The sequence below is a fragment of the Octopus bimaculoides genome, chromosome 1 (assembly GCF_001194135.2).
Source record: "Octopus bimaculoides isolate UCB-OBI-ISO-001 chromosome 1, ASM119413v2, whole genome shotgun sequence".
NCBI lineage: Eukaryota > Metazoa > Mollusca > Cephalopoda > Octopoda > Octopodidae > Octopus > Octopus bimaculoides.
Genome location: NC_068981.1, coordinates 79,805,751 through 79,833,095, shown reverse-complemented (window position 1 = coordinate 79,833,095; position 27,345 = coordinate 79,805,751). Strand labels below are relative to the sequence as shown.

Below are 27,345 nucleotides of genomic sequence, written 5' to 3'. Positions count from 1 at the left end.
CCCTTTGTCGCCAGCAGAGGTAAGAGCTCTCTAAACTTTGCCCAGACATATATATATATACCCACACATACATACACATATGTGTGGTTGGCGTTAGGAAGGGCATCCAGCTGTAGAAACTCTGCCAAATTAGACTGGAGCTTGGTGTTGCCATCCGGTTTCACTAGTCCTCAGTCAAATTGTCCAACCCATGCTAGCATGGAAAGCGGACGTTAAACGATGATGATGATGATGATGATATATATATATTCTTTTACTTGTGTCACTCATTTAATTGTGGCCATGCTGGAGCACCACCTTTAGTCGAATAAATTGACCCCAGGACTTATTCTTTGTAAGCCTAGTACTTATTCTATCGATCCCCTTTTTGTCGAACCACCAGGTTACGGGGATGCAAACACACCAACATCGGTTGTCAAGCAATGGTTGGGGGACAAATACAGACACAAATAACAAACACACACATACATTCCGTCTACCAAATCCACTCACAAGGCTTTGGTCAGCCTGAGGCTATAGTAGACTTGCCCAAGGTGCCACACAGTGGGACTGAGCCTGGAACCATGTGGTTGGGAAACAAACTTCTTACCACACAGCCACTCCTGTGCCTTATATACACACATATATATATTTATATATATATACACACACTCATATATCACATACATTATGTGTAGTGTCATAAAAGTCTCTATTATCTCATATGTATCTACTCAGATATAATGTCATTTATTCTTTTGTTACCTGTATAAAATAGGCTGTACATTAGAAGAATAATTTGCATAGAAAACTCCTTGGCATGTGATAATCTTTTGTGTAAATGTGCATAAAATATTATCAGGCTATATGTTACATACTTTCATTTACCTGGAGCTAATATTTACATAGGTGAGTCGTTTCTCAACCAAATGACCCTTTTAAGTTACCTCCATATAAATGGATTCCCATTTATGAATCTAACACCAGTGTCATAGCTTGTCATTACAAAGATGAAAATGTATCTCTACAATGATAACAGATTATTAATGAGTTACAAGTTGTTAGGTCATAATTTACATAATTATTTTTTTTGTTTGTTTGTTTCTTAAGCTGCTTTTTATATCTTGTTTTGTTTCTAACCTTAGCATATTTATCGAGAAAAAAATATTTCTTTCATTGATTTAAATTTATATTGTTTCTTTTAGCACTTTTCCTCCTCCTCCTCCTCCTCCTCCTTCCATTTCATTATTATTATTATTATTGTTGTTGTTGTTGTTGTTATTATAATAGGTGGCAAGCTGGCAGAATCGTTAGCATGCCGGGCAAAATGTTTTGTGACATTTTGTCTTTCTTTATGTTCTGAGTTCAAATTTCACCGAGGTCAACTTTGCCTCTCATCCTTTTGGGGTCGATAAATGAAGTACCAGTGAAACACTATGGTCGTTGTAATCGACTAGTCCCTTCCCCACAAATTTCAGGCCTTGTTCCTTTAGTAGAAAAGATTATTATTATTGTTGTTGTTGTTTTTGTTGTTGTTACACAATCTATTTTGTAATTACTTTGTAACAACACCAGGTGCCACTCATTTATCCCTACATTTTAAACTACTCACAGCCAACCCTTTTGTGTTAGTTCTTAACTTTTTTTCTCCCCCACCCCTGTTTTGCTGATCTCTTGACTTTTTTTCTATTCTGCATGACTATTGCTTGGTGGGAAGGTAACACACGTGCACACATATACATATCCTCTTTTTGTTCTGACTCACTAAACGTACACTAGCAATTGCTGACACTACTGAAGAAATAAACGAATAAGTAAATAAGATTATTGAGATAATGCCTAAGGCTTAGGATTTCAGTCTTGGTGTTAATACAAACATGTCAAGCTCACTATTTTAATAATCTTTTGTTTTAAAAGGTGATATATTAATATATATATGACATTAGCTCTTTATTATCACCATCACCTTTATCATCAGCATCAAAGGACTCTTTGTATCAACTTTGATTTGTATTTTAGTATATTCTCAGTACTTATGTTATTATGATGGCAGGCGCTGAAGTGCTGCAAGTCTATGGGGTGTGTGGTAAGAAGTTTGCTTTCTGACCACATGGTTCTAGCTTCAGTCCCACTGTATAGCAATTTGAGCAAGTGTCTTCTACTATAGCCTCAGGCTGATAAAAGCCTTGCAAGTGAATTTGGTTGACAGAAACTGAAAGGAAACCTGTCATATTGTATGTATGTGTTTGGTGTGTGCATGCTTGTGTGTGTATGTATGTAAAAAGTACTGGGGTTGATTTGTTTGACTTAAAATCCTTCGAGGCAGTGCCCCAGCATAGCTGCAACCAATGACTGAAACAAGGAAAGGACAAAAGATATAGAGAATCATTTTACTTTCATACTTGGTTTCTTCTGGAAGGGTGTGAATATCTTAAACTCTGAATTTCTTTCTCTTAAAAAAATTTTTAAAAACTCTTTGACTATACAAGAAACCAGTCATTTAAATTTAAGGAAGACTTCCAACAAATAATTTATTTCTTTTTTTAATTATATACATTTTCTTTTAGTGTAAGAATAATAAATACATTTCTTTGATTTTGTTTAAATCTAAATACAAACTGCAACTATTTTCTAAAATTACATATATTATGTGATGCTGCATACTCATTTGGTGGTTGTAACTTTGATTGTCTTTTACTAGAGCAGAATGTGCTGGATGATACACTTTTGACCTAATGTGTATAGTTTGTATGTTCATTTTCCAATTTAACCCACAAAAATTTGCTTGAAATGTTACATTTGATATGCAAAATATTGGAAAGTGAGATGGAGAAACAATTATGACAGAATAAAATGGCTTGTTATATCTTTTATGATTTTATATATGCATATATCGAGAGGTAATATTTATCCCCACTCAAACATGGATATTTTGTTAGAGCAAACTATACTGCAGTAATTACATGAGAGAAACTCCTATACCTGCTAGCGGGGAGATAAATCCCCACCAGATCACGTAATTTCGTCCTCCCGTGGTCTTGTTGATGATAAACAATATAAACAAATGCATTTTGCACCAAAAGGTTGATATGAGAGTTTCTCTCATGGAAACTACTGCTGTATAGTTTGTTCTAACAGAGCATCCACATTTAAGTGGGGATAAATATTACCTCTCAGTATTAATACTGCTTCTGTTGCTAATAAATACATGCATATATATATATATATATATAATTCCTTTTTGGAATTGGATCTTGAAGCACACGTAAAGCTATAAAAAGGAGAATATCAACAAATTGGGTTTTATTGGCTTCAAATGTTTCAAGAATGTAATTGAACAAAATCACAAATGAATATGAAGAAAATTACTATATTGAGTTTCTAAAACAATTAGGAATATTCTATGTAATTGTTTGATCTGCTAGAGAGACCAGGTAATTCATTCTCAAATCATATCCTACTATATTAAAATATAAACAAGACGCATTGGATCAGTCAACAACAATTCTATTGAAAAACTTTGACATAAAATAATACATTGTATAAATAAAATCTGGAACACTATAAATGAGATTTCAAACAGGCAAAAAAAGGCCATAAATCTCTTCCTAATTCTGTTTGAGTGGAATGATATAACTATATTCAACCAAAGGTACCAGCTCCTTTAAGAAATGTTAGTGACAAAGTTCACTATATTGAAAGCTGTTATGCCAATTTCTTAAAGAATTTTACAAAGATTTGTTTATAAGGAAAAATATTCTAATCACAGGCTTAACCCTTTAGCATTCATCCACATTGCTTTGAATTAACTATGCATTATCTTGTAGCTTTGAAATATCAGTGATGTGATTGTCAATTTTTAGAATGACATTGTAGGCTAGGTGTGAGAGGTCAGATTTGGCTGATTTGAACATAAAACAGGTAGAATATATTAGCCAGATATAGCTTCTTTAAATTCTAGAGGGGTTTGCAGGATATTGTTAACCCTAATCACTCATATATTAGACTTCATAATTCAGACTCTTATACACATTTTCTACAAATTTCTGAAATTTGGTGTTTTTCCAACTGTTATGAATTACACAAAATTTTGTTTTGTGCTCAAAAGTGGATGTGACTGTAACTCCAGCAGCTGTCACCTTGTTAAGATACTTGTCAAAAGAAAAACTGTATCATGTCAAGTTCCTAAGTTTAATATCCTGTATCACTAGCATTGTGACTGGAAAAGTCAACCTCTTGGCAAAACAGCTAACGCAAGTGACTCCACTGATAATATTTGTAGATCTAAAAAAAAAAAAATGTATTTTCAAAGATGGGTTGCAGTATCTAGAAGTTCAGCTATCCAGAAATTTATGATTTCAAGGCCTGAAATTATGGTAGGAGGGATCTAGTAGTTTGATCCCAGTGCTTGACTGCTACTTATTTCATTGACTCCCAAAAGAATGACGGGTAAAGGAATTTGAACTCAGAACATTAAAACCCAATGAAATGCAGTAAGCATTTTGTCCAACATGCTAACTATTCTGCCAGTTCACTGCCTTATAAAATAATAACAACAACAATAATAATAATAATAAAGTAACAGTTAATAAACTTTTTGATGATAAATTTAGGTGGTGTGAAGTGAGTTCTGTTTTTGGAATATTTTTGAAAATGTCTATAATTTTAACAGCTGTCATCAAGATGTAAGGTGAAAATTTGAAGAAAAATAGAGCAGCTGCCCACTTTTAAAAAATTTCTCTTTTTTCTAACTTCTAACTTGTTTATAAAAAATAGTTTTTGCACATCTTTTTGATTTTAATTTTAATTTGTGTTTTAGACTTATATTTTTAATTTGTGTGTTTTTAAAATTAATTTTTATCTTTATATTTTTAAAATATCTTCAGCTTGTCTTTTTTCTTTAAATTCTATTTATTTCTCTATTTTATGTTACTTTTCAGTATTCAAGTTATATGTATTTTTAATGGAATGCTTGGAAACTCATCATAGCATAAAAATATTGCCTGTCTCATTGTTTAAATCTTTTTCAGCTTGTGTATAATATTATAGTTAACAGTCAAATAAAATTATCTATCTTCTTCACTTGCAATCTTGATTCTAATTCAGCAAGAGCTATTTAACACAGCACCAGTTGAGATTAACCTAAACTCTCCCTAAATATAACAATTCCATATCCATCTTAGCAGATATTTCTAAGACATACTTTCTATGCATATTTAATCCTTAATACAGAGACAAACTTAATGATTTTTTTAACATACTTGGTTGCTTTTTACAAATTGAAACATTTACTTCAACAGTGATAGCTGTTCTTTTACAGCTGGATATAGGTATAGGTTTATGGTCGAGACTGTGGCAGTGGAGATCTCTGGTGTTCTTGGCTCCTGGACCACACCTCTGCTCACCACCACCAGGGTTGAGATGGCTATTCGCAAGTGCAAGCCCCATGAGTCAGAGTGGCTGTTCCAGCACATATCCCTCGCCATCTGGTGGAGTAATGCCTTTTCCATTTTGTCTGTTGGGACCATGTGGCTCTCAGAATTACAGGAAATCAAGAGACTGTAAGAATTTCGATGCATACCACGCGAACAATAGACTTACACAAGCAGGGTTGGTTCAGCTGTTAAAATAAACAAATAGATTAAACAACTGACCAGTGTATAAAGTTATATAAGATAAACCTTCAGAAAAAGAGCATATGATATACATTCTGGTATTTGCTTTCAGCAATGCCTTGTCCAACAGAACCCTTTTACTACTTATTTCAGTTACCAGTTCATCTTGAAATGTTTCTTGTTATAGACAGGTGCCCGATCCTGCTATTTATGAATGAACCTTGAAGTAAGCACTCTCTCTTGAAAGCCTTTTGGAGCTTAGAAAGCATTGTAATATAATCTAAATACCTTGTCCAAAGATGCTAATTAGTTAACTTAGTATATTGTAAGTGTATATGTGTGTATATATGTATGTATGTATGTATAATGATTTTATATTCGGGTATACATGTATAAGTAAATTTTATTTTCAGACACACATATATATATATATATATATATATACCATCATCATCATCATCATCATCATCCACTTTTCATGCTGGCATGGGTTAGATGGTTTGACTGGAACTGATAAGCTGGAGAGCTGTACCTGGTTCTAGTCTGATCTGGCATGGTTTGTATGACTTGCTGCCCTTCCTAAAGCCAACCACTTCAAGAGTGTAATGGGGGCTTTTTTACATGCCACCGGCTATAGTGAGTGAGAGATAAAGGTGGGTGGAAGGGAAAAGAGAGGAAGGAAATAGTATTTCTGTTGCTTTACTCTTTTACTTGTTTCAGTCATTTGACTATGGCCATGCTGGAGCACCGCCTTTAGTCGAGCAAATCGGCCCCAGGACTTATTCTTTGTAAGCCTAGTACTTATTCTATTGATCTCTTTTGCCGAACTGCTAAGTTACGGGGACGTGAACACACCAGCATCGGTTGTCAAGCGATGTTGGGGGGGTACAAACACAGGTACACAAACATACATACACACACACACATATATATACATATATACGACAGGCTTCTTTCAGTTTCCGTCTATTAAATCCACTCGCAAGGCTTTGGTCAGCCCGAGGCTATAGTAGAAGACACTTGCCCAAGGTGCCACGCAGTGGGACTAAACCCGGAACCATGTCATTGGTAAGCAAGCTACATACCACACAGCCACTCATTCACAAATAGTAATTATGTTCAATTAGGTGATTTTTACAGTCACTACATCTGAATTTAACGACAGAACTACAGTAGTAGTAGTAGTAGTAGTAGTACTGGTATAGTAACTGCAAGTGTGATGTAATCATGTACAGTTATTTCATAAAATAATCCGAGATTAGATCATAATTCCTTTGATATTTTGTAAAGTTTTTACCTCAGAAGGCAATGCTGATCATTGTATGTTAATTATAAAACAGTTAATTATATTAGTTTCTTCAAATCAAATTCTTTTAATCTAAATTTTCCTCTTTTTTTTTTTCTTTAAAGCATTTTGAAATAATACCTATCATTAAAAAATATTTATTTTGTTGATTTATTTTGAAGGCTAAAATGTTATAATAGTTGAATAAGAGTTTGCAATATGGAATGAGGTTTTGATAAAAGTCCTTTTAAAATTTCAGATCTTCAGGAAAAATTAAGAATCTTGTTTATGTATCTTACATTTTAATGTCTTGAAATTTTATTTGATTTTTTTTTCCAGAGTAAAGCGAAAAGATGGTGAACTACCAGAGAAAGTGTTTGTCAATAGACGATCTGTTTTAACGTACGTATTGTCTTAACATTTTTCCACAAGTTTAGTTCACCTAAATATTAGGTTGGTTTTCAATAGCACCACAGCCACATTTAATACAAGTGTGAAAAGATATTTACATATATTCAATTTGTCAGATTTCTCTTCTGGCTGCTAATACAGTAACTTTTTTTTGTCTACTTTTACTTTACTCACTACTGCTACCACTTAATTGTTTTTATTACGGTCTGTATTTACATTGTGTCTCAAAGTTGTCTACAAAACTCTGCTTTAAAATAGATCCTGGTGTGTGATTGTTTCATAGCCTTTCAGAAAATATGGTGAGAAAGACAGCTAACCAAGTCATTAAAATGTTAAAAAATTATCAAGAGTCATTAATTTTCATCCCTGCATTCTGTTCCTGGCAAAGACTTACTCTCAGTGGCATTGTACACATAACAGTAAATATAAGGTGCACCAGGTATTTTTGAATTACCTTGATGGCCCATACATAGAAGATGACTTAACATAGTGTTACATAACATGTGCCAAATTTTAATTTTCATATTTCTCTTTCAAACATATCAGCAGTATCAGCATGCTAGATTCCAGTCTTGACACAGGAAATACCGTGGATCTAGCTGCCAATCACTGTAACTTGGAAATCACCAACTTCTTGCATGTAGCTGGTTCTTCATGTTCGGTGTTGTTGGAGAAAGAGCTGAGGCCTCTTATGGAGACATGTCATCCATGGCTCAGAGAAAGAAACATTCTCAGCAGTCAGACATCGTCCGGACAGCTAAATTTATCCTGTAGGTCTAAAACATCATCAAGGTGGTGGAATCCACTATCAAACCTGTGCTACACAAGAACATCAGGTACAAATCTTGTATAATGAGAAGCGGGCAGTTCATGTCCATTAAGACCTGAAAGAATCATATGATCGTGTAATCCACCTCCACCTCCACCCCCCTCATACACATTATTTAAACTCTCAGGACTGCTGTGGCTGGAACTTCATTAGGAAAAGGAGGCTGACCAATGGCCCATGGTGCCAAGGGCTGCCATTGTAAACATGGTGAGCAGCATGAGTGAGGGTTACCTGATCCTGGCAAAGCAGTCACTTCTGTGGCCACATCAGGGCAGTTTTTGAATGGCTTATTTCTTTGATGTATCTGTTTGAATGTGTATGCTGTTTTTTCTGATAGTATGTTTTTATTTTTCTGTTTGGTGTCTTTGTTTTTCTTTTTGCTGAGTTTCATCTTCAGTTGCCTGGTGTGCACTTCAGATACAATAGTAGGAAACAATTCTGTATGATTAATAAATGTTTGATTAACTTTCAGTAATGAATTGAAATCTATAAAGAGACAAAACTTTGTAATAAACTAGCATTTCTGTTCAAAGGAGAAGAATGCTACAACTTCTTAACATATGGTACAATAGCCCTTACCAATGGAACCCTGTAGTATTTCTGGTGAAGGTACCACCACTACTTAGCTTAATACTCTTGGCAACTAATGTTCATCTTTGATCGATCCAAAATAAGAAAGGGAATAATAACTACCATCCTCTTAGATATATCTGTCATACAACCACATATAGCTGTGCTGCTATAATAGAAACAAAAAACACTGCTGAAGACAAGGCTTTGTCTTCAGACCCAGAAACTACTTCAACATGTAGTGTAGCTGATTCAAAAACATTTTCCTATTTCTGACTATAAAAACAAAAAAACAAAAAAAATTTAAAAAACATGTTCCAAGGGAAAGTGACATACACATGAATCTCTGGTGAAAGATCTTTCACAAATAAATTTCAATGAAAAATTCTTCTCTTGATACATCAGTTTCTTAGGCACTCCTATATGTCAACAGAATTGCTAGAATGAATGAATATAGTATATTTTTAGATGTTATGTTATATTCAAGGTCAAAATATAATGTTGATTCTATGCCTATCTTACAGCACTTTATTATTATAAATTCCTTTTTAAAGTGTCATAGATTCTCCAGCGTTTATTTGTGCAGTTATTGAAGTATTTGGTATGCAAAGATGAAAATAGCAGGACGGGCCTAAAACTAAATTGCGTATAAACAAATAGTTTAAGAAGCTTAAATTGAACAGCTTTTGAATGAAATTTATGTTGTCCAGCCAATCAAGAAAAATTTCATTTGAAACCTCAGTCTGCTTCTATGTCAGCTGAATTCTTCCATGAAACTAATAGGTTTCAAGCCCTAATTTAATGTAAGGCTAACATGATCCCACATGACAAGATAATTACTGCAAGAGTTAAAGGAAATGAGGACAGTGATGGCTAACTGGTCAAGAATGTATAATTTGGTTCAATTTTTACATCCAAGATCAATAAAGGTTTGCAATGTACTGGGACGTAACATTGCATGTGGGGTAGAGGGTGGGAGGGGGTTGAAAAGTTCCTGACTTTGGGTAAAAGAAAATACAGGAAGATGAGTTAATTATGATTTTATCCAACATATTCTCCTCTCTGATTTATACACTTATTGCAGCAGTCCTTCAGTTTTTCTAAGCTTTGTAAAAAGAATTTCAAGGGTTGGGTCTCCAACCAGGCCTCTGTAACTGTGATCATTTCCAAATCAGTGTGAAATTTTGTTCCTTTGAGATGTTTCTTCAGTTGTGAAAAGAGGTGATAGTCAAAGGGGGCCAAGTCAGGAGAGTAAGGTGGGTGGTCTACCATTTTAAAGCCGAAGTCAATTACTTTCCATATAGTATCATGTGCTGTGTGTGGTGGTGTACTGTCCTGCAAAAACTGGGCACCACAGCTCAGCGTTTCTGCTTCAAAACTTCATGCAGTTCATTCAACAGAGACATGTACTATTCTGCATTGATTGTGCGACCCTTTGGCAGGTGTTTTATGAGAAGTTCTCCATCTTTGTTCCAGAACACTGAATGTAGAATCTTTCCAGCTGACTTCTAGATCCAAAACTCCTTGAGATGCAGTGAACCACTGTAGCGCCATTCCATTGATTGTTGCTTGATCTGAGGGTCATGATGATGGAGCCAATTTTCAACCATAGTGACTAAACAAACCATAAAATCAGCCTCTCCCACTGCAAACCAGTCCAAAATTGCTTTTGATGTCATCATTTTGTGCTTCTGATCTGCATTCAGGCATTTTGGGGTGCATTTTGCAGAAAGCTTTCTCAACTCCAGAATGTTGTGGTCAACTCTTTTGTGAGAAATCCTCAGCAAATCTGGCAATCTTCAAGAACTGTGCTATGCACAGTGTTGGCTTTGTCCTCTGTGGTTGCAGAAATTAGCTGTCCTGGTCAGGGTTCATCTGTGATCTCAAAATGACCAGTTCAAAACCATGACACCCAGATTTTCACTGTGGTGTAAGATGGGCAACCATCTTTCAAGACTTCCTTCGTCTTTCCATGAATTTCCACCACTTCTTTCCCTTGCAAAAAGAGGAACTTTATGATTGCCGATGCTTCAATTTTACCAAAATTCATTGTTAAGTACTGTCATTATACATTAAATCTGCAAAAAAAAAAGAAAAATATATTGTAAACCATCGTGATTTTTTGCATATCTTCTAAATAGTTGTCCTACCTCGCCTGTAACAGTAACAACTCTACCCTTTTGTGATACCTTTAAAGCCAGGAACATTTCAGCACTCTTTTGTAGACAAAATACTTTTTTTGTTTTGTTTTGTTTTTAATATTTTTTTTGCAATTTTTTTCATGATTTATTTCTTTTTTATATTCCAGAGAGTTGTTGGAAATAACTCATATCCAAACAATTTATAATATCTTTGTGGCCATTCTGCTGGTATTTAGTCTAAATACTATTGTATATGATCTCATTGACACAGGCAGGTAAGTAAAGGGATCATCATTTTTATGTCCATTTTACCTGTACTCTATCTAGTATATCATATTGTCACCCATATCCATCCTTAGTTACCTTATTTGTGAGATCCTATATTCTGATTTCTGTCTTCACCACTGACCCTTTTTTATGTATATTTCTTACTGTCATCATTTAGCAGTTTTTCACCCAATGGTTTTCATCACATGTCCATACTAATACAACTATACGTTTTGCATACATTAATTAACATATCTTTTAGACCCATTTACTTTACCTGCTCACTAGCATTCTGCTTTTCATGTAAGTTTATGTTAACATAAACAATAGATCACACTCTGGCATTCTGCTCCAGCCATTGCAGCTCTCTACAGTTAGTCATCATCATCATCATCATCATCATCATCATCGTTTAATGTTCGCTTTCCATGCTAGCATGGGTTGGACGATTTGACTGAGGACTGGTGGACCAGGTGGCTACACCAGGCTCCAATCTGATTTGTCAGAGTTTCTACAGCTGGATGCCCTTCCTAACGCCAACTACTCCGAGAGTGTAGCGGGTGCTTTTACGTGCCACCGGCATGAGGGCCAGTCAGGCGGTACTGGCAACGGCCACGCTCGAAATGGTGTATTTTACGTGCCACCTGCTCAGGAGCCAGTCCAGCGGCACTGGCAACGATCTCGCTCGAAATGCATTATGCTTCTAACACATTCCTTGTACATTCTGACTTCCACACAAAGGGAATCTGTTCTTATTTAGCCCTAGGTCAGCCCTCATTGAGCAGACGTATGATTAAAAGCATTCCATCTATGCCTACCCCCCCCCCCAATTTTATTATTTGTTTTTAGGACTACATTATCTGATATGTACTTTGATTTAAAAAAAAAAAAAGACAGTTGAATTTAATAGAGGTAGTTTTGGCTGATGTGGTTAGCAGTTTGAGCAACCAGGTAGAGGCTTTGTTGCTGGCTCAAGAAATCTCTTGTTGCCAACAGAGGTAACAGCTGCCTGAACTTTTTCTAACTATTTCATATTGTAATTACAATATTTTAATTAAAGATACCTCCATCACTAATCAGGTCACCTAGATAACAAGTTGTCTGAAACATTAAGCAGACCATCTGATCAGTTCATGAGTGACATTTCTACCTATCTACTAGAGATTTGCATGTTTTGTGTACCCATTACTTATGCTGAGTACACAGTACCATCCTCTTTGATTATACCATTCTTGGGATTTCTAAAACTGTCTTTGTGCCAGTTTTAGAAATCCTTTATCAAGCAAGACCACTTCACAGGAAACACTGGAATTTTATTTCTTTTCTAATTAGTCTTTGTAATGTTATTTAGGTTGTTTGGCTTTGACTATTCTTCAAGTTCTTAAATATTTCTCAGTTTTTAGCATATTCTGCATTGAGAATCAAGTCATCTCATCTACAAATAGGTTTCTAAGGGCATTTATTTTGAACTTTTGTGTTATTACTTCAAGTAGGGGTTCATTAAGGATCGGTGCTTAGCCCCCTCTTGTTCATCATAGTCCTCCAGGTAATAATAGAGGAATTCAAGACAGGCTGCCCATGGGAGCTCCTCTATGCTGATGACCTTGCTTTTATAGCTGAATCACTACCTAAACTAGAGAAAATGTTCCAGGTATGGAAGCAAAATCTAGAATGAAAGGGCCTTAGAGTTAACCTAGCAAAAACCAAAGTCTTAGTAAGTATGAAGGCAGACAAATCACAGATCCCTTCAGGTAGATGGCCTTGCTTGATCTGTAGAAAAGGTGTAGGTCGAAACTCCATAACATGCACCCAGTGTAAGCTTTGGACACATAAAAGGTGCAACAATATCAGAGACAGATTAACAGAGAAACTAGCTTTTGTATGTGGAAGATGCACAGGTACAATAAACACCGAAAGTATACAAAAAATAAACTCCATCAACTGTCATGAGAGTAAGCTATAGGTAGTAGATAGCTTCTGTTACCTAGTTGACCAATTTAGTAGTGGAGGTGGATGCTCTGAGAGCATAGCTGTGAGAATAAGATTAGACTGGGCAAAGTTCAGAGAGCTCCTACCCCTGCTAGCAACAAAGGTCCTCTCTCTCAGAGTGAAAAGAAGATTGTGTACAAACAGCTATGCTGCATGGCAGTGAAACATGGGCTGTGACAGCTGAGGACATGCGTAGGCTTGAAAGATACAAAGCCAGTATGCTTTGCTGGATGTGCAATGTCAGTGTGCATGTTCGACAGAGTGTAAGCATCTTGAGAGAGAAGTTAGGCATAAGAGGCATCAGATGTGGTGTGCAAGAGGGACGACTGCACTGGTATGGTCATGTGATGTGTATGGACAAGGACAGCTGTGTAAAGAAGTACCGATCTCTAACTGTGGAGTGAAGCTGTGGCAGAGATAGACCCAGGAAGACATGGGACAAGGTGGTGAAGCATGATCTTCAAACTTTGAGCCTCACAGAGATAATGACTAGTGACCGAGTCCTTTGGCAATGTGCTGTGCTTGAGAGAACCCATCAAGCCAAGTACACCTGTGCTGGTGGCACGTAAAGAACACCTTTTGAGTGTTGAACCTCATGGAGGCAAAGTGGCTGAGTTCTTTTCAAGCATTGGGCCTCACGGAGACAAAGTGGCTGAGTTCCTTTCAAGTGTTGGGCCTCACAGAGGCAATGACTGAGACCTTTGGCATTATGTCATGCTTGAGAAGAAGACCCATCAAGCCAAACAAAATTGCAGTCATGGCAGATACCAGTATCACACAAATTGGTACCTATGCTGGTGGCTCATAAAGCACCCTGGTGTCATGCAAATGGCGCCCTTGCCAGTGGTACATAAAAGCACCCATTACATTTTTGGAGTGGTTGGCATTAAAAAGGGCATCCAGCCATAGAAAACCATGCCAAATCAGACTGAAGTCTGGTGCAGCCTTCCAGTGTGCCAGCCAAGTCAAACCATCCAACCCATGCCAGCATGGGCAATGGACATTAAATGATGATGAACTAAAACTATAGCGAGCTGAAGACAGAACCTTAGTGAACTTGTATCTCTGTACTAATTGCTTACTCTATTTACTATACATTTTGACCTTGCTTACAACACCTTGTACATAAATTGAACTACTCTTACATGTTTTTCATTAAAGCCTAATCTTTTTCATTGTTTACCACACTATAAAGATTAGAACCCTGTTAAAAATCTTGTCTAGGTCACTAAATTCAGAATGGTTTGTTCTTAGCTAAACACTTTTGTTTGTTTGCAGTTATTTTATAAGAATTGTATCAGCTGTGATTTTGTCTTCATACAGATTCAAACTACATCTTATCCAGACTGGTCTATCTTGCTCTAATTTTGCTACATTTAAACTTCATTAAGTTTCAACTTATCTGTAGTGAAATCTGTTGTTGAGCATTAATATCTGGTCTTAAAGTGTAGTGACATAATGAACAAAAGTATAAATGCCTCTGTTGTGTAGATGATTCAGATTTCTTTTTCAGTAACCAAGTTATTACTGTCTTACAGACTTCATCTTGACTTCAATTTGATACAATGGGCATTTGGTAAATTTCCCAAGGTAATGGCTCTTTGGGTGTGTATGCAGCTGGCAACCTTGTTGATATTCTATCCAGCTTTCTATTATTGGGCTTCTTCAAAAAAAATCAGACCTTATAGTAAGTTAACTTTTGAATCTATTTATAGTAAAACTATTGTAAATATAAACATTTTATAAATAATCATCTCACAGTGGTTTTAAGAATTTCAGTATAAAAGCTGAAGTTACATACATGCTGTTCAAGGAAAAGTTTACATAGAATTGTAGTATTATAATATGTTGTGTTAATAATGAAATTATATTCTGTCAATAATATTGAGCCTTTAAGTTCTTATAAGAGAGTTATCTCTTCAGAGGTATACACAGAGGTATACATCCATACTATCATGCTACAGCATGATAGTATGGATGTATACCTCTGTGATCTCATACCAGCTGGAAAACCAAGTATAAATGGGGTTTGGAGACCTCTTAAATGGACGGCAAAATTGCACTAAGTTAACAGCTTTGTGAAAGTAAGGTGGGGAGATCACAGTATACTGGTGGATGGATTTGTTTGGAATGTATGAATGTCTTGTAGGAGGATGAGCTTACGGCAGATTAAAGTAATGGTGGCTGGTCATAATTGTTATGATAGAGAATGGGGCAGGAGTAATGGTCCTCCATACTACCGGTAAGATGTATTTGCCAAATAGGATTTAATTGAAAGTTAAACTTTGTAGACCAATGAATAGATGCAAATAAATACAATACTAATGAGTGCAATAAATTGATAATAGTAATAACAACAATAGCTTAATATTGCATTGTTCAGAAGCAGGGAGTTGGAGTAGATGAGATAAAGAGATGTGGAGAGAGAGAGAAATAATGATAGAAACATACTAGTGACTGGTTATGTTTGCTAAACAGAGTTTAAGAGACAGCAAATACCCTATCATCACTTGATCTTAAAGGGAGAGAGAGTGGGGTATGTATGTCAAAGGTCAAAGTTTTTAAGCAATAAACAAATACTAATAATTATGGTGTTGATGAATATGATAAATTACAATAGTAATAACAACAACAATACCAGTAGTAATTTGCATAACATTATCTTATCTGAGCTACCTCATTCCAATTTCTAATGAGAGAGATATAAGAAATTATGGTGTGGTCATGAGTTGTCATATTCGACTACATTCAAACATCCCACTTAAAAATGTAGTTGCGATTCTATGTAGAAACTATTTGAGGAAGAAGAGAGAAATAATGATAGAAACATACTACTGATAAAGCATATTTCTGAAATGGGGTTTTAACAGAAAGTAGATACTGCATTACCAGTAAATCTGAGACAGTGATATGAAATGAAGAGTGGTAGATCGGTATTATAAGCATAAAAAGTAAAAGTTTGTAGGCAATAAATATTATTAGTAATATATCTAATTTTAGCACAAGGCGAGTAATTTTGAAGAGAAGGGTAACTCGATTACATTGATCTCCGTACTTAACCAGTACTTATTATATTGAACTCAAAAGGTTGAAAGGCAAAGTTTACCTGGGTGGCATTTGAACTTGTAATGTAAAGAACTGGAAGAAATTTTATCTGACACAGTAGTGATTCTGGCAGCTCACCACCTGAACTATATTCGTAATAATAACAGCAATGATGCCAGTAACTAAAACCTTAATGTTCATATCAGTACTAATTTCAAATCCTCATATGACCCTGAAGATGGCAATGGGAAAATATTTCAGTGCATCCTCACCTGAATCTTTTGTTGAAGGTGCAGTATCTGATAGGTCCCTACTGATCTCATGTGTTACACAACATTAGAGCTTTGTTCTTCACTTGAAGCATTGTAGTACCAAAGAAAGAAAAGAAAAGGGAAAATAAGAAAGCTTCTATCAATGCAGAAAGTTTTACAAAAAAACTTTATATAGGCGCAGAAGTGGCTGTGTGGTAAGTAGCTTGCTTACCAACCACATGATTCCGGGTTCAGTCCCACTACATGGCACCTTGGGCAAGTGTCTTCTACTATAGCTTCGGGCTGACCAAAGCCTTGTGAGTGGATTTCGTAGATGGGAACTAAAAGAAGCTCATCGTGTGTATATATATATATTGATAGAAATGGCAAGACAACAAAAGAATGAAAGAGACCTCGACATAATGTAAATAGAGGAAGGAATTTATCTGCAAATATAATATGTGACAATTATTCAGTAGCCATGATAAAATTCAGAGTTTTGGATGTCCGGACGGAAACCCACGCCAGCATCTCTCAATAACTGAAGAGATGCCGGCGTGGGTTTCCGCCCTAACATCCGAAACTCGGAGTTTTATCATGGCTATTGAATAATTGTCACATTATATTTACAGATATATATGTACATGTTTGTATGTCTGTGTTTGTCCCACCACCATCGCTTGACAACTGATGTTAGTGTGTTTACATCCCTGTAACTTAGCAGTTCTGCAAAAGAGACTGATAGAATAAGTACTAGGTTTACAAAGAATAAGTCCTAGGGTCGATTAGTTCGATTAAAGGCAGTACTCCAGCATGGCCGCAGTCAAATGACTGAAACAAATAAAAGAAAATATTTTGGGTACAAAGGCCCATCCTCAGAAGGAAACAGTCTGGGAAGACTCTCCAACTGTTGGAGATTGTTGTCTACACCAAGTTGGAGGTTTGCTTATACCAACAGTTGGTGAGTGGCTGCTGCTAACCTAATGCTGAAGAGTTTGAATAAGGTAGCAGAATCGGTGTAACTGGACATTTCCAGACTGTTTCCTTGTGAGAATGGGCCTGTGCACCTGAAATGTAAAGGTTTTTATAAAAATTTCTGCCTTGTTAGACGCGTTCTTATTTTCTCTTTTATACAACATTATTTAAATGTAGACAGACAGAAATTTTGCATATAATTAAAAAAAAATTTTGTATCTATATCTCTCATTTAAAATATGCTTTTATATTTTCCTTTTTTCAGAAGTTTGGGATTGGATTTGGCTGGGACTCTTTGTAGCTTATCAGTTGTTATTCTTTGTTCTACCAGTGAATTATTTGTATGAAAATAATCTGCCACCAGCTTCTGCAGTAATCATTGTCACAGAACAGGTACTGTTTCACTTTTTTTTTTATCTTCTCTTTTTCAGTTATCAGTACTTTTCATCATCTGGTATATGCAATTGAGGCAGTGTTAAATTAAAATAGCCATCTGTGTATCATACTTAATGTATTCACAGTCAACTAGCCAGTTACTGTGGTGTTTGTCCCAAGACAACATCTCTTATGGATGTGCTGTGTAAGAAACATAATACCAGAGTGAGACAAAAATTCATTCCAACAGTGGCCAGTGAGAAAGCCAGATGCATTTTGGTCTTCTTGAGCCTTTTCGGTAACACTTACTCACAGCCAACCTCATGCTTAGATGAGAAATTGTCAACTGGCTGAATAAAAATCCAGTGTGTGGAACTGAGGCACTATTAAATTAAAATAACCATCTATGTTGAATTTTTATTCAGCTAGGTGGCTATTTGCAGCATCAGTTATATTTTATTCACTTATTTTTCATATCAGAGGCAATGAATTCTTGTCTGAGCATGTGGTTGGCTGCAAATATGTTACCACTGAATCTCACTGGAACAAATTTTCCTCTCCCTCTGATATTTACTATTTTTAACACAGTACGTTGATAAGAGATGTTATCTCAGGACAAATACTGAAGTAACTGATTTATCATTGTGTATCCAGTCCAAATATTCAACCAGCTTTACATTCAGACTGGCCAAGTCTGGCCTTTTGCACCTCCCCTACAATGTCATTCTAAAATTAAATTATCACATCATTGAAATCTCAAAGCTATGAGATATAGCATGATTAACTCAAAACAATGAAGATGCATGGCTCAGTGGTTAGAGCGTGGGGCTCACAATAATGTGGTAGTAAGTTCGATTCCTGGACAAGACTGTATGTTGTGTTCTTGAGTAAGACATTTTATTTCTTGTTGCTCCAGTTCCTTCAGCTGTAGAAATGAGTTGCGATGTCACTAGTGCTAGGCTGTATTAGCCTTTGCCTTTCTCTTGGATAACATCAGTGGTGTGGAGAGGGGAGGCTGGTGGTATGCATGGACAATTGCTGATTTTCCACAAACAATCTTGCCTAGACTTGTGCCTTTCTATATGCAATCCCATGGTTATTCTTGACCAAAGGGGGTCTTTACCCTTTACCTTAACTCAAAACAATATGAACAAGAGCACTCAGAGAGTGCAAACCTCTGCCAAGGCAATACTAACATCCTCTCAACGATTAGCCAGAGATGATTTTTGAACTGAGAATATCTGAAATAAACTCAACTGCTCTCACAAACGAGAATACTAAAAACAAACCCAACCACTCTCAAAAATTAAGTTAAAAAAACAGGAAAAATAATGCCAAATCCTTGTCTGGTACCGAATCAATCCCAAAATCTAATCAGTTTGTGCCAATCATGAGGCCAAGCATCCCTGAAAGTTTCATCTGAATCCAATCAGTGATTCTTGAGATATCTTGTCCATGGACAAAAACAAACATAACTGAAAACAATATCTCCACTTCACTAAGGTGGAGGTAATTAATAAGCATTACATTTGCCAGTAAACTGAATGCTAAAAGACTGAGTATAATACATAGATAATTACTTTACATTATGTTATTGATAACATGACAGTAATTCAGTGAGCATGTATTTGCTTTAGTAACTCTTTGGACTTGCTTTGAATTAACTCTACAGTCCTTATCTGTACTCTGTATGAGTAGTAAAAGCACTGCAGAGGATTATAAGATAAACTGGTGTCTGAAAGATCTTAAAATAATATTTGTTTAATAAATATGTTTATTTGTGAAAGAAATCTCACTCAAATATCCAGTTACATGACATTTTGTCAAATAAACAGTCAAAGTTTGATTTTAAAAAATGCTTTGTGGTTGCATTAATTGGGACAATTTGATTTTATTGGCAGACGTATTTGAAGAAAATAAAAGTTTTTTTTTTTTACTCCCGAATTTATATATTGCAATATACTACACTCTCTGAGTGGTTGGCGTTAGGAAGGGCATCCAGCTGTAGAAACTCTGCCAAATCAGACTGGAGCCTGGTGTTGCCATCCGGTTTCACCAGTCCTCAGTCAAATCGTCCAACCCATGCTAGCATGGAAAGCGGACGTTAAACGATGATGATGATGATGATGATGAATGTGTATGTTAATAAAAAAAAAATGTTAATAATAAAATAAACAAAACTTAAGGAAAATCATCATGGGTTGTACAATATGATGAGGTAGAATTTCTACATCTGGATGCTCTTCCTGTCACCAACTGTTACTTGTTTCCAAACAAGGTAACATTTCCTTATGTCCAGACATATTTTTGCAGTATAGTGAATATCATTTGAGCTATCATGCAATGTCAAGACAAGATGACACACACGCACACGCACGCACACACACACACACACACACACACAAAAAGAACACAAGTGGGATTCAAAATTCACAACAGCTGTTTCAGTAGTATCTTATTGATGCATTCTTAGATTAAATCATGGCAAAGACCTGTCATTGTTAGGTGAATTTTAAACATATAAACAGTTAAGATACAAATAGCTGACAAGTTTACCAACTACAATGGTGAAAAAAAGTCTTGTTTTTGTCATGATGTAATCTGAGAATGCATAAATAAAATGCTACCGAAACAGCTGTTGTGAATTTTTAACCTCACCTGTTTCCTTCTTTTATACATATGGTACACTTGAAACCATCCTTAGGTTTATATTGGATTGTGTACCTATGCATGTATTTGTCTATGCGTATACTTATATAGATAGGTATGCACACAATATACTATTAACAAACAACAACTAAGAATTGCTTCAGCATGCTGTATGCTCAATACTAAGTACTCAGCTGATCTCTCTCTCTCTCTCTCTCTCTCTCTCTCTCTGTATGTATGTATGTATACATACATATATATATATATATATATATATATATATATATATATATCGAAACAATTTCATTCAGAATCCTTGGTGCAGAGTTTCAAGTGGCTAGGCTGAAGACTAGTCATGTGCTCGAAACTCAAAGTACCAAGGATTCTGAATCGAACTGTTTTGATCTATACATGTAACTCCTAATAAATGTGTTGAGTGCCCTTCTTTCATTTGTCTACTCACTTGTGTACATACATATATATATAACAGTGTGCAGGTAAATTGATGCCATTTTATATTTTTGATTTCGTGTATGTGCATCGTTTTGTTTTATTTTGTCAACTACACAGTATAGTCGAGTCAGTTCAGCACTGTCTGTGAGAAAAACAGCTCCATGATGCAATTCACTCTGCCAGAAATTTGGAAACGACATGCTGTACTGCTTGGCATTCGCACCAGAAGCTACAATGTAAATATTTCAGAGTGTTTGGGTAGCAATCTGAGGACATGTACTGAGAGTGATAAAAATCAAACATCCAGTCAACATCATGGTGTTTGGAGTGATCACCAGTGGTAGCGACGTTATGCCTACATTCATCTTCCTGCATGGCCTCAGACTCAACTCAGAGGCCTACATCAAGTGCCTGAAGGAGGTAGTGCTGCCTTGGATCAAGACAATGACTGCTGAAAGACCCTATATCTAGCAGCAGGAGGACCCAGTTATGGCTGTCAGACAATTTCTTTGACCACATTACCCTAACATCTGGCCACATCTGCAAACCCCTTGATTATTATGTGTGGGGTGCAGTTGAGCGAGAGACCAACAAAACTCCTTGTGACACTAAAGATAAACTGAAGACAAGGATTATGGCAGCATTCACCAACTTAAACAAGGAGACCATCTCGAAGAGTTGCAGGAGATTCTCAAGTCATCTGGAAGCTATGGTTGAAGCCATTGGTGACTTTATTGAATAAATTTACTCTTTCATACTTCAAGATATTTTTATGTAATTTTGGTAAATGTATCTGTTAAAATGAGATGTCAGTGTTATTTCCATTTTTGCATAATTTAGACGACAGTTTATTCACCGCGCCCTGTATGTATGTATTATGTATGTATGTATGCATGTATGTATGTATGCATGTATGCATGCATCTTTTAGTTTCTATCAAATAAACTCTCATGGCTTTGGTCAAACTGGGCCTATATTAGAAGACACTTGCCCAATGTACCATGCTGTGGGACTGAACCCAGAACTGTGTAGTTGGGAAGCAAACTTCTTGACCACACAGCTACTTCAGAAATTACAATTGATAAAAATGAAATCTGGGCAGAAAGTAAGAAATGAAAGATTGGGATTAATGAAAAAGTGTTCTCTAATGAATATCAAAAAGATTTGTTTTTTTTTTAAGAAAGAAAATGTTTTTTCATGAATATTCTTTAAATATATATATAATTATACATAGGCGCAGCTGTTTGGTAAGAAGTTTGCTTCCCAACTACATGGTTCTGGGTTCAGTTCCTCTGTGTGGCATCTTAGGTAAATGTCTTCTACTTTTGCCTAGGGCTGACCAAAGCTTTGTGAGAAACTGAAAGAAGCCTGTGGTATGTATATATATATATATATATATATATATGTGTGTGTGTGTATGTGTGTCTTTGTGTCTGTGTTTGTGCCCCCCCCCCACCCCATCACTGCTTGATGACTGGTGTTGGTGTCCGTAATTTAGCGGTTTGGCAAAAAGAGACCGATAGAATAAGTACTAGGCTTTAAAAAATAAGTTCTGGGGTCGATTTGTTTGAGTAAAACTCTTTGAGGCTGTGTTCCAACATGGCCACAGTCAAATGACTGAAGCAAGTAAAAGAATAAAAGAAAATACATGATATGATGAGCATTTAGGAACTTCACTATTTGCAAAAGATGATTACATTTTTTTAATGTATTGTTTTTAATGCTAGCACATATCGCAGCTAAGTTTGATCAAAGACAATTTTGCTCTCTTTACATACCTTATGGGTTGAACAGATACTTACTTGAGGCAGTATTTTATAACTGGATGTCTTTCCTGTCACCTTTACCTGTTTTTCGAGTAAAGAGTCTTTTTATTTCTCTAAATTCCAAAGCATAGCACTACAGAACATATTGTTCACAGGGAATGTAAATATAACTTCACTGTTTTTTGCTCTGAGTGGTATTAGGAATGGCATCCAGTTGTAGAAACTATGTCAAGATAAACATGGGACCCAGGCATCTCCTCAGCTGGCCATCTCCTGCCAGCATGGAAAACAAACGTTATATGATGATGATGGGTTTATGCAAAGAAATGGAAATGACAGCATTCACATTTATTTGCATGTGTGCACACACAGCCATATATTCTTTTCTACTCTAGGCACAGAGCCTGAAATTTTGGGGGAGGGGGCCAGTCGATTAGATCGACCCCAGTACGCAACTGGCACTTAATTTATCGACCCCAAAAGGCTGAAAGGCAAAGTCGACCTTGGCAGAATTTGAACTCAGAACGTAAAGACAGACAAAATACTGCTAAGCATTTCACCCAACATGCTAACAATTCTGCCAGCTCGCCACCTTCACACACACACATCCATATATTATTAACACCATCATCATTTTAATGTCCTCTTTTACATACTTGCATACATCAGATGAAATCCATCAAGTCAGATTTTCTATGGGCATATCAACCCTCACCTGTTTCCATGTAAGGTAATATTTTCCCCTAGTCTTTGGAACATGAATAGTACATGGCTGGACTTGTTTTCATAGGAGATTACAAATGCCCACCATTTGTATGATGGTGACATTTGTTTACAATTAGTGTGTGATGTCAAAACAAGGAGACATGCATACACTAATACACACTCACACACTCTCTCTCTCTCTTTCACACACACACACACACACAGCTTGAGACTTTAGTAGAAACCACTTGCCCTAGGTGACACACAGTAGGACTGAATTCCAAACCAAATCATTACATGACCATACCAGCACAACCTTCCCTCTTGCAGACTACATCTGATGCCTCGTATACCCAGTTTTTCTCTCAAATCACTTACAATGTTGTTTTTGCATACTGACACTTTCCATCCAGCCTTCAAGCCTATGCATGTCCTCAGCAGTCACAGCCCATGTTTCACCGCCATGTAGCATAACTGTTCACATATATTTATAGAATTCTTTTCTCATTATTTTTGAAATGCTGCCCCCAAGTTTTTGAAATTCATTACAATCCAGGGGTGCAATAAACTGTAAGCCAAAATTAGATATTTATTTTAATTTTATTAACAGTAATATTCATGTGTTTGGCCTGAGTTCTAATTTCAACTTTGTTAATGTCATTTAAAGAAGTCTCACAGTTTTGTTTCTTTTTTTCTTCTTCCTTTGTAGTTACGGCTAATAATGAAAGTTCACTCGTTTGTTCGAGAAAATGTACCAAAGGTTTTGAACTACAAAAAAGCAGATAGTAAGTGTTGGCTAATTATTTTATATTGTTCAGTATGAAAACTACCATCATCTTCCCTTAATTTTCAAAGTAGGATTTCTTCAGTTACTATAACTTCATATTTCATTATGTAATCTTAACTCTCCGAGTTCTTTTGTAACTCTATATCATTCTTTGTATGTGCTTTTTATTATGAATTTTATATGATATATCTTATGCTTTTAAATATATGTATTATATCTTATATTTTGATCTATTTTTTGCTCTTATCCAGGTGATGATAATGTTTGTCCAGATTTTTCAAAATATCTTTATTTTTTGTTTTCTCCAACTCTTATTTATAGAGATTCTTATCCAAGGTAAGAAAAATAATTCTTTTTAACAAAATGTTGTACATATTATCTCAATTTCTTGCATCCCTTTTATCTTTATTTTTCTGAACATAGCTTTTTTTTTTTTTTTACATTATCTTTATTACAAGATTATCTTCTTTGAAAATATATTTTAGTTAATTAGAATTTAATAAAGACTAATATATTTGAAGTTGAATTGTTTTGAACAATTAAGGATCTACTGAGCATGGATATTGACAATGTTGTCTATGATGCCAGTTTATAAACTTCTAAAATCTAGTTTCAAACTTCACACCGCTACTAATATTGCAATCTACCAGTAATATAAGAAGATTATTATTACTTAGCTAAACTGGCAATTATTTTAGCATTTATGCATAGAGTAATAGGTAAAGACCCCCTTTGGTCATGAATGGCCATGGGATTGCACCTAGAAAGTTTCCCTCCTAGGCACAAGGCCAGCAGTCGCCCATGCATGCCAGCCTCCCCTCTCCACACCACCGATGTTATCTAAGGGAAAGGCGAAGGCCGATACAGCTTGGCACCAGTGATGTCGCAACTCATTTCTACAGCTGAGTTAAGTGGAGCAACATGAAATACAGTATCTAGATCAAGAATGCAACACGCAGTCCGATCCAGGAATCAAACTCACAGCCTCATGATTGTGAGCCCGACACTCCAATCACTGAGCCATTTGTACATAGGATCAAAGAGCAGACATTGACAGATTGTGATGAGCTCTGCTGTTAAGCCTTCTTAATTAGCATTATAGAAATTCCTTATTATTCTGCCAATCACCAATACTCATTGGCAGCAACTTTCTTTCTAATCTGGCAGTAATTAGATAAATTTTGCTGACTACATTATGAAGCATGTACTTTGCAGAGCAATACATAGATTAAAATAAATATGAAAATGCCTGTTATTTGCTACATAATACATAAAGGTTCAAACTTTTGGCACATGTTTGTCTCCTATCTGCGTTAATGTGACGCCATTCATATGTGTGTGTACACTTAGTTAGGCTGTCAGTGACTAAACTGGTATTCTAACCAAGTGTGCATAGTAAGGAGGGTGGTTTTCATGAGTCACCATGCCTAATGAGAAACAAAACCTGTCAAAGGCTAGATGAACTCAGTAGAATCAACAGCCATCCAATACCTGAGAGTGAGATACCCCTAGTCTTTGTTTAGACATTTCTTTAGGAGAAGGATATTCTGAAATAGCACCTGCCTCATTGTGAAGCCGGATATCTTGCATTTGCTTGTTTCTGGACTATTTGACTTTGAAGGTGGAGAGAGAGAGACTTAGTGGTGTTGTACAAGGTGTTATTGATTTAACATTAGTGTTGATCATACTTGTCAACAAGTTGACAGCCATCATGTATGTATATATGTATGTAGTATGTATATAGCATAGTGGTTGTGAAGTTAAGGTGCTGGAATTAACCCCACATGATCATAACTTCAGATTGTATTGCCATACGCCTGAGCAAAGTATGTTAATCCATTTGTCTTTTGCCTGTCTGTAAAAATATTGCACCAAAATACAATAACAAAATAAAAAAAACAATGTAACCAATTCCGTTTAAATGTCTGAATATATTAACTCTCTTTGAAGTGTTGTATTGTTTTGATACTGTCTTATACATACTTTGCTTTTTTCTTCTCTACCACAGGACTCAGAAAATCCGTTGGAATTATGTTGTTAGTAATTTTTCTCAAGTATTGGCATGCCTTTTCTACACTTACTATATATTTGAACGCTTCTGTGTGCCTGTCTTCAGAAACTTTAACCGGGAACATGTTACTCCAAAGGCTCTGTTATTATCGGTCTTTGGTTGTATGTTACCTGGCACTCTTGTGCTCTTCATTGGTAAGTATTTAGCACTAAACTGCTACAATTTTTTTTTAACATAAGCATGAAGCTTCAGATTTTTATATTAATTAGTTATTAGAGAAATAGGAAGTTTTACCATGAGTATTTTAACAATTGCTAGATATTTGAAATACAACTTAATTCCTCACTTCCTGTCCCCACTCATTACAGACCAGCAATCAATAGGTTCAATTTAGAAAAATCTTGAAATCTAAGAAGAATTTTCTGATGTTACTATCGGAATAGATAGTCTTCACCCACTCCATTGAATCTATTGGCAACTAATAGAAAGGACATCCAGCCTTAAAATCTCCAGCCACAATCTAATAACATACAACACTGTGCAAAAAAAAAAAAAAAACAGAACATACAGGCGGATGTATTTCAGACCCATCCAACTCTTAACAGCACAGGGAAAATGTATCTGGATAAGAATGATGATGTAATAAATAGAATTATAACATTTATTCTATTTAAAGTCTTATTCTATTAAAGTATTATTTTTTTATCCATATTCATTTAGGTTGAATTTTTCTGTAAATTAAACTTTTTGTTTAAATTGTTGGAAGAGTTTCTTGCTCTCCATTTATCACTGATTCATTTCTGAATCAGAACAACACGATACTCACTTGTGAACCATGTTATGCTTGTTACAAATTGACCTGTGATAACATAGGTCAGCAATCAGTCGAGAATTCTGCTTATACCACAAAAACATGGCCTGGTAATCAGCCATAGTGCTCTGCTGCCCAGAGTGCACTGACTGTCACTTGTGTTTAAATGACCATACTGTGAGGATGCATATTTTTATCTACGGATTTGCATACTCATACAAATACAAAGATGCCTGATCCTAACAAACAATGCAGACAAGTGTATTCTCTTCAAGAAAAGGCAGAGAAATGATCTAGAAAATATGAAAGTAGAAGCTTCACTACAGTGTGAGTTTGGTGTCAATGAATCTACCATTTGTTCCATTATCACTTTTTTAAAAACAAAATCCCTGTGACAAACTAGGATAGGTTGGGTTTTTTTTTTTTTTTTT

The 27,345-nt window shown here is 35.7% G+C and overlaps 1 protein-coding gene across 2 annotated transcripts in view; it reads left to right on the top strand.

Moving 5' to 3' along the window:
* Positions 1–27,345, top strand: part of LOC106877085 (sterol O-acyltransferase 1) — an 87,635-nt gene that overhangs the window by 46,252 nt on the left and 14,038 nt on the right. For both annotated transcript variants that reach the window (XM_014925870.2, XM_014925871.2), the window contains 7 exons: positions 7,219–7,281; positions 10,998–11,105; positions 14,625–14,773; positions 17,623–17,750; positions 24,015–24,090; positions 24,344–24,428; positions 26,101–26,297. In XM_014925870.2, the coding sequence (XP_014781356.1) occupies positions 7,219–7,281; positions 10,998–11,105; positions 14,625–14,773; positions 17,623–17,750; positions 24,015–24,090; positions 24,344–24,428; positions 26,101–26,297 (806 nt within the window). The remainder of the gene's footprint in view (positions 1–7,218; positions 7,282–10,997; positions 11,106–14,624; positions 14,774–17,622; positions 17,751–24,014; positions 24,091–24,343; positions 24,429–26,100; positions 26,298–27,345) is intronic.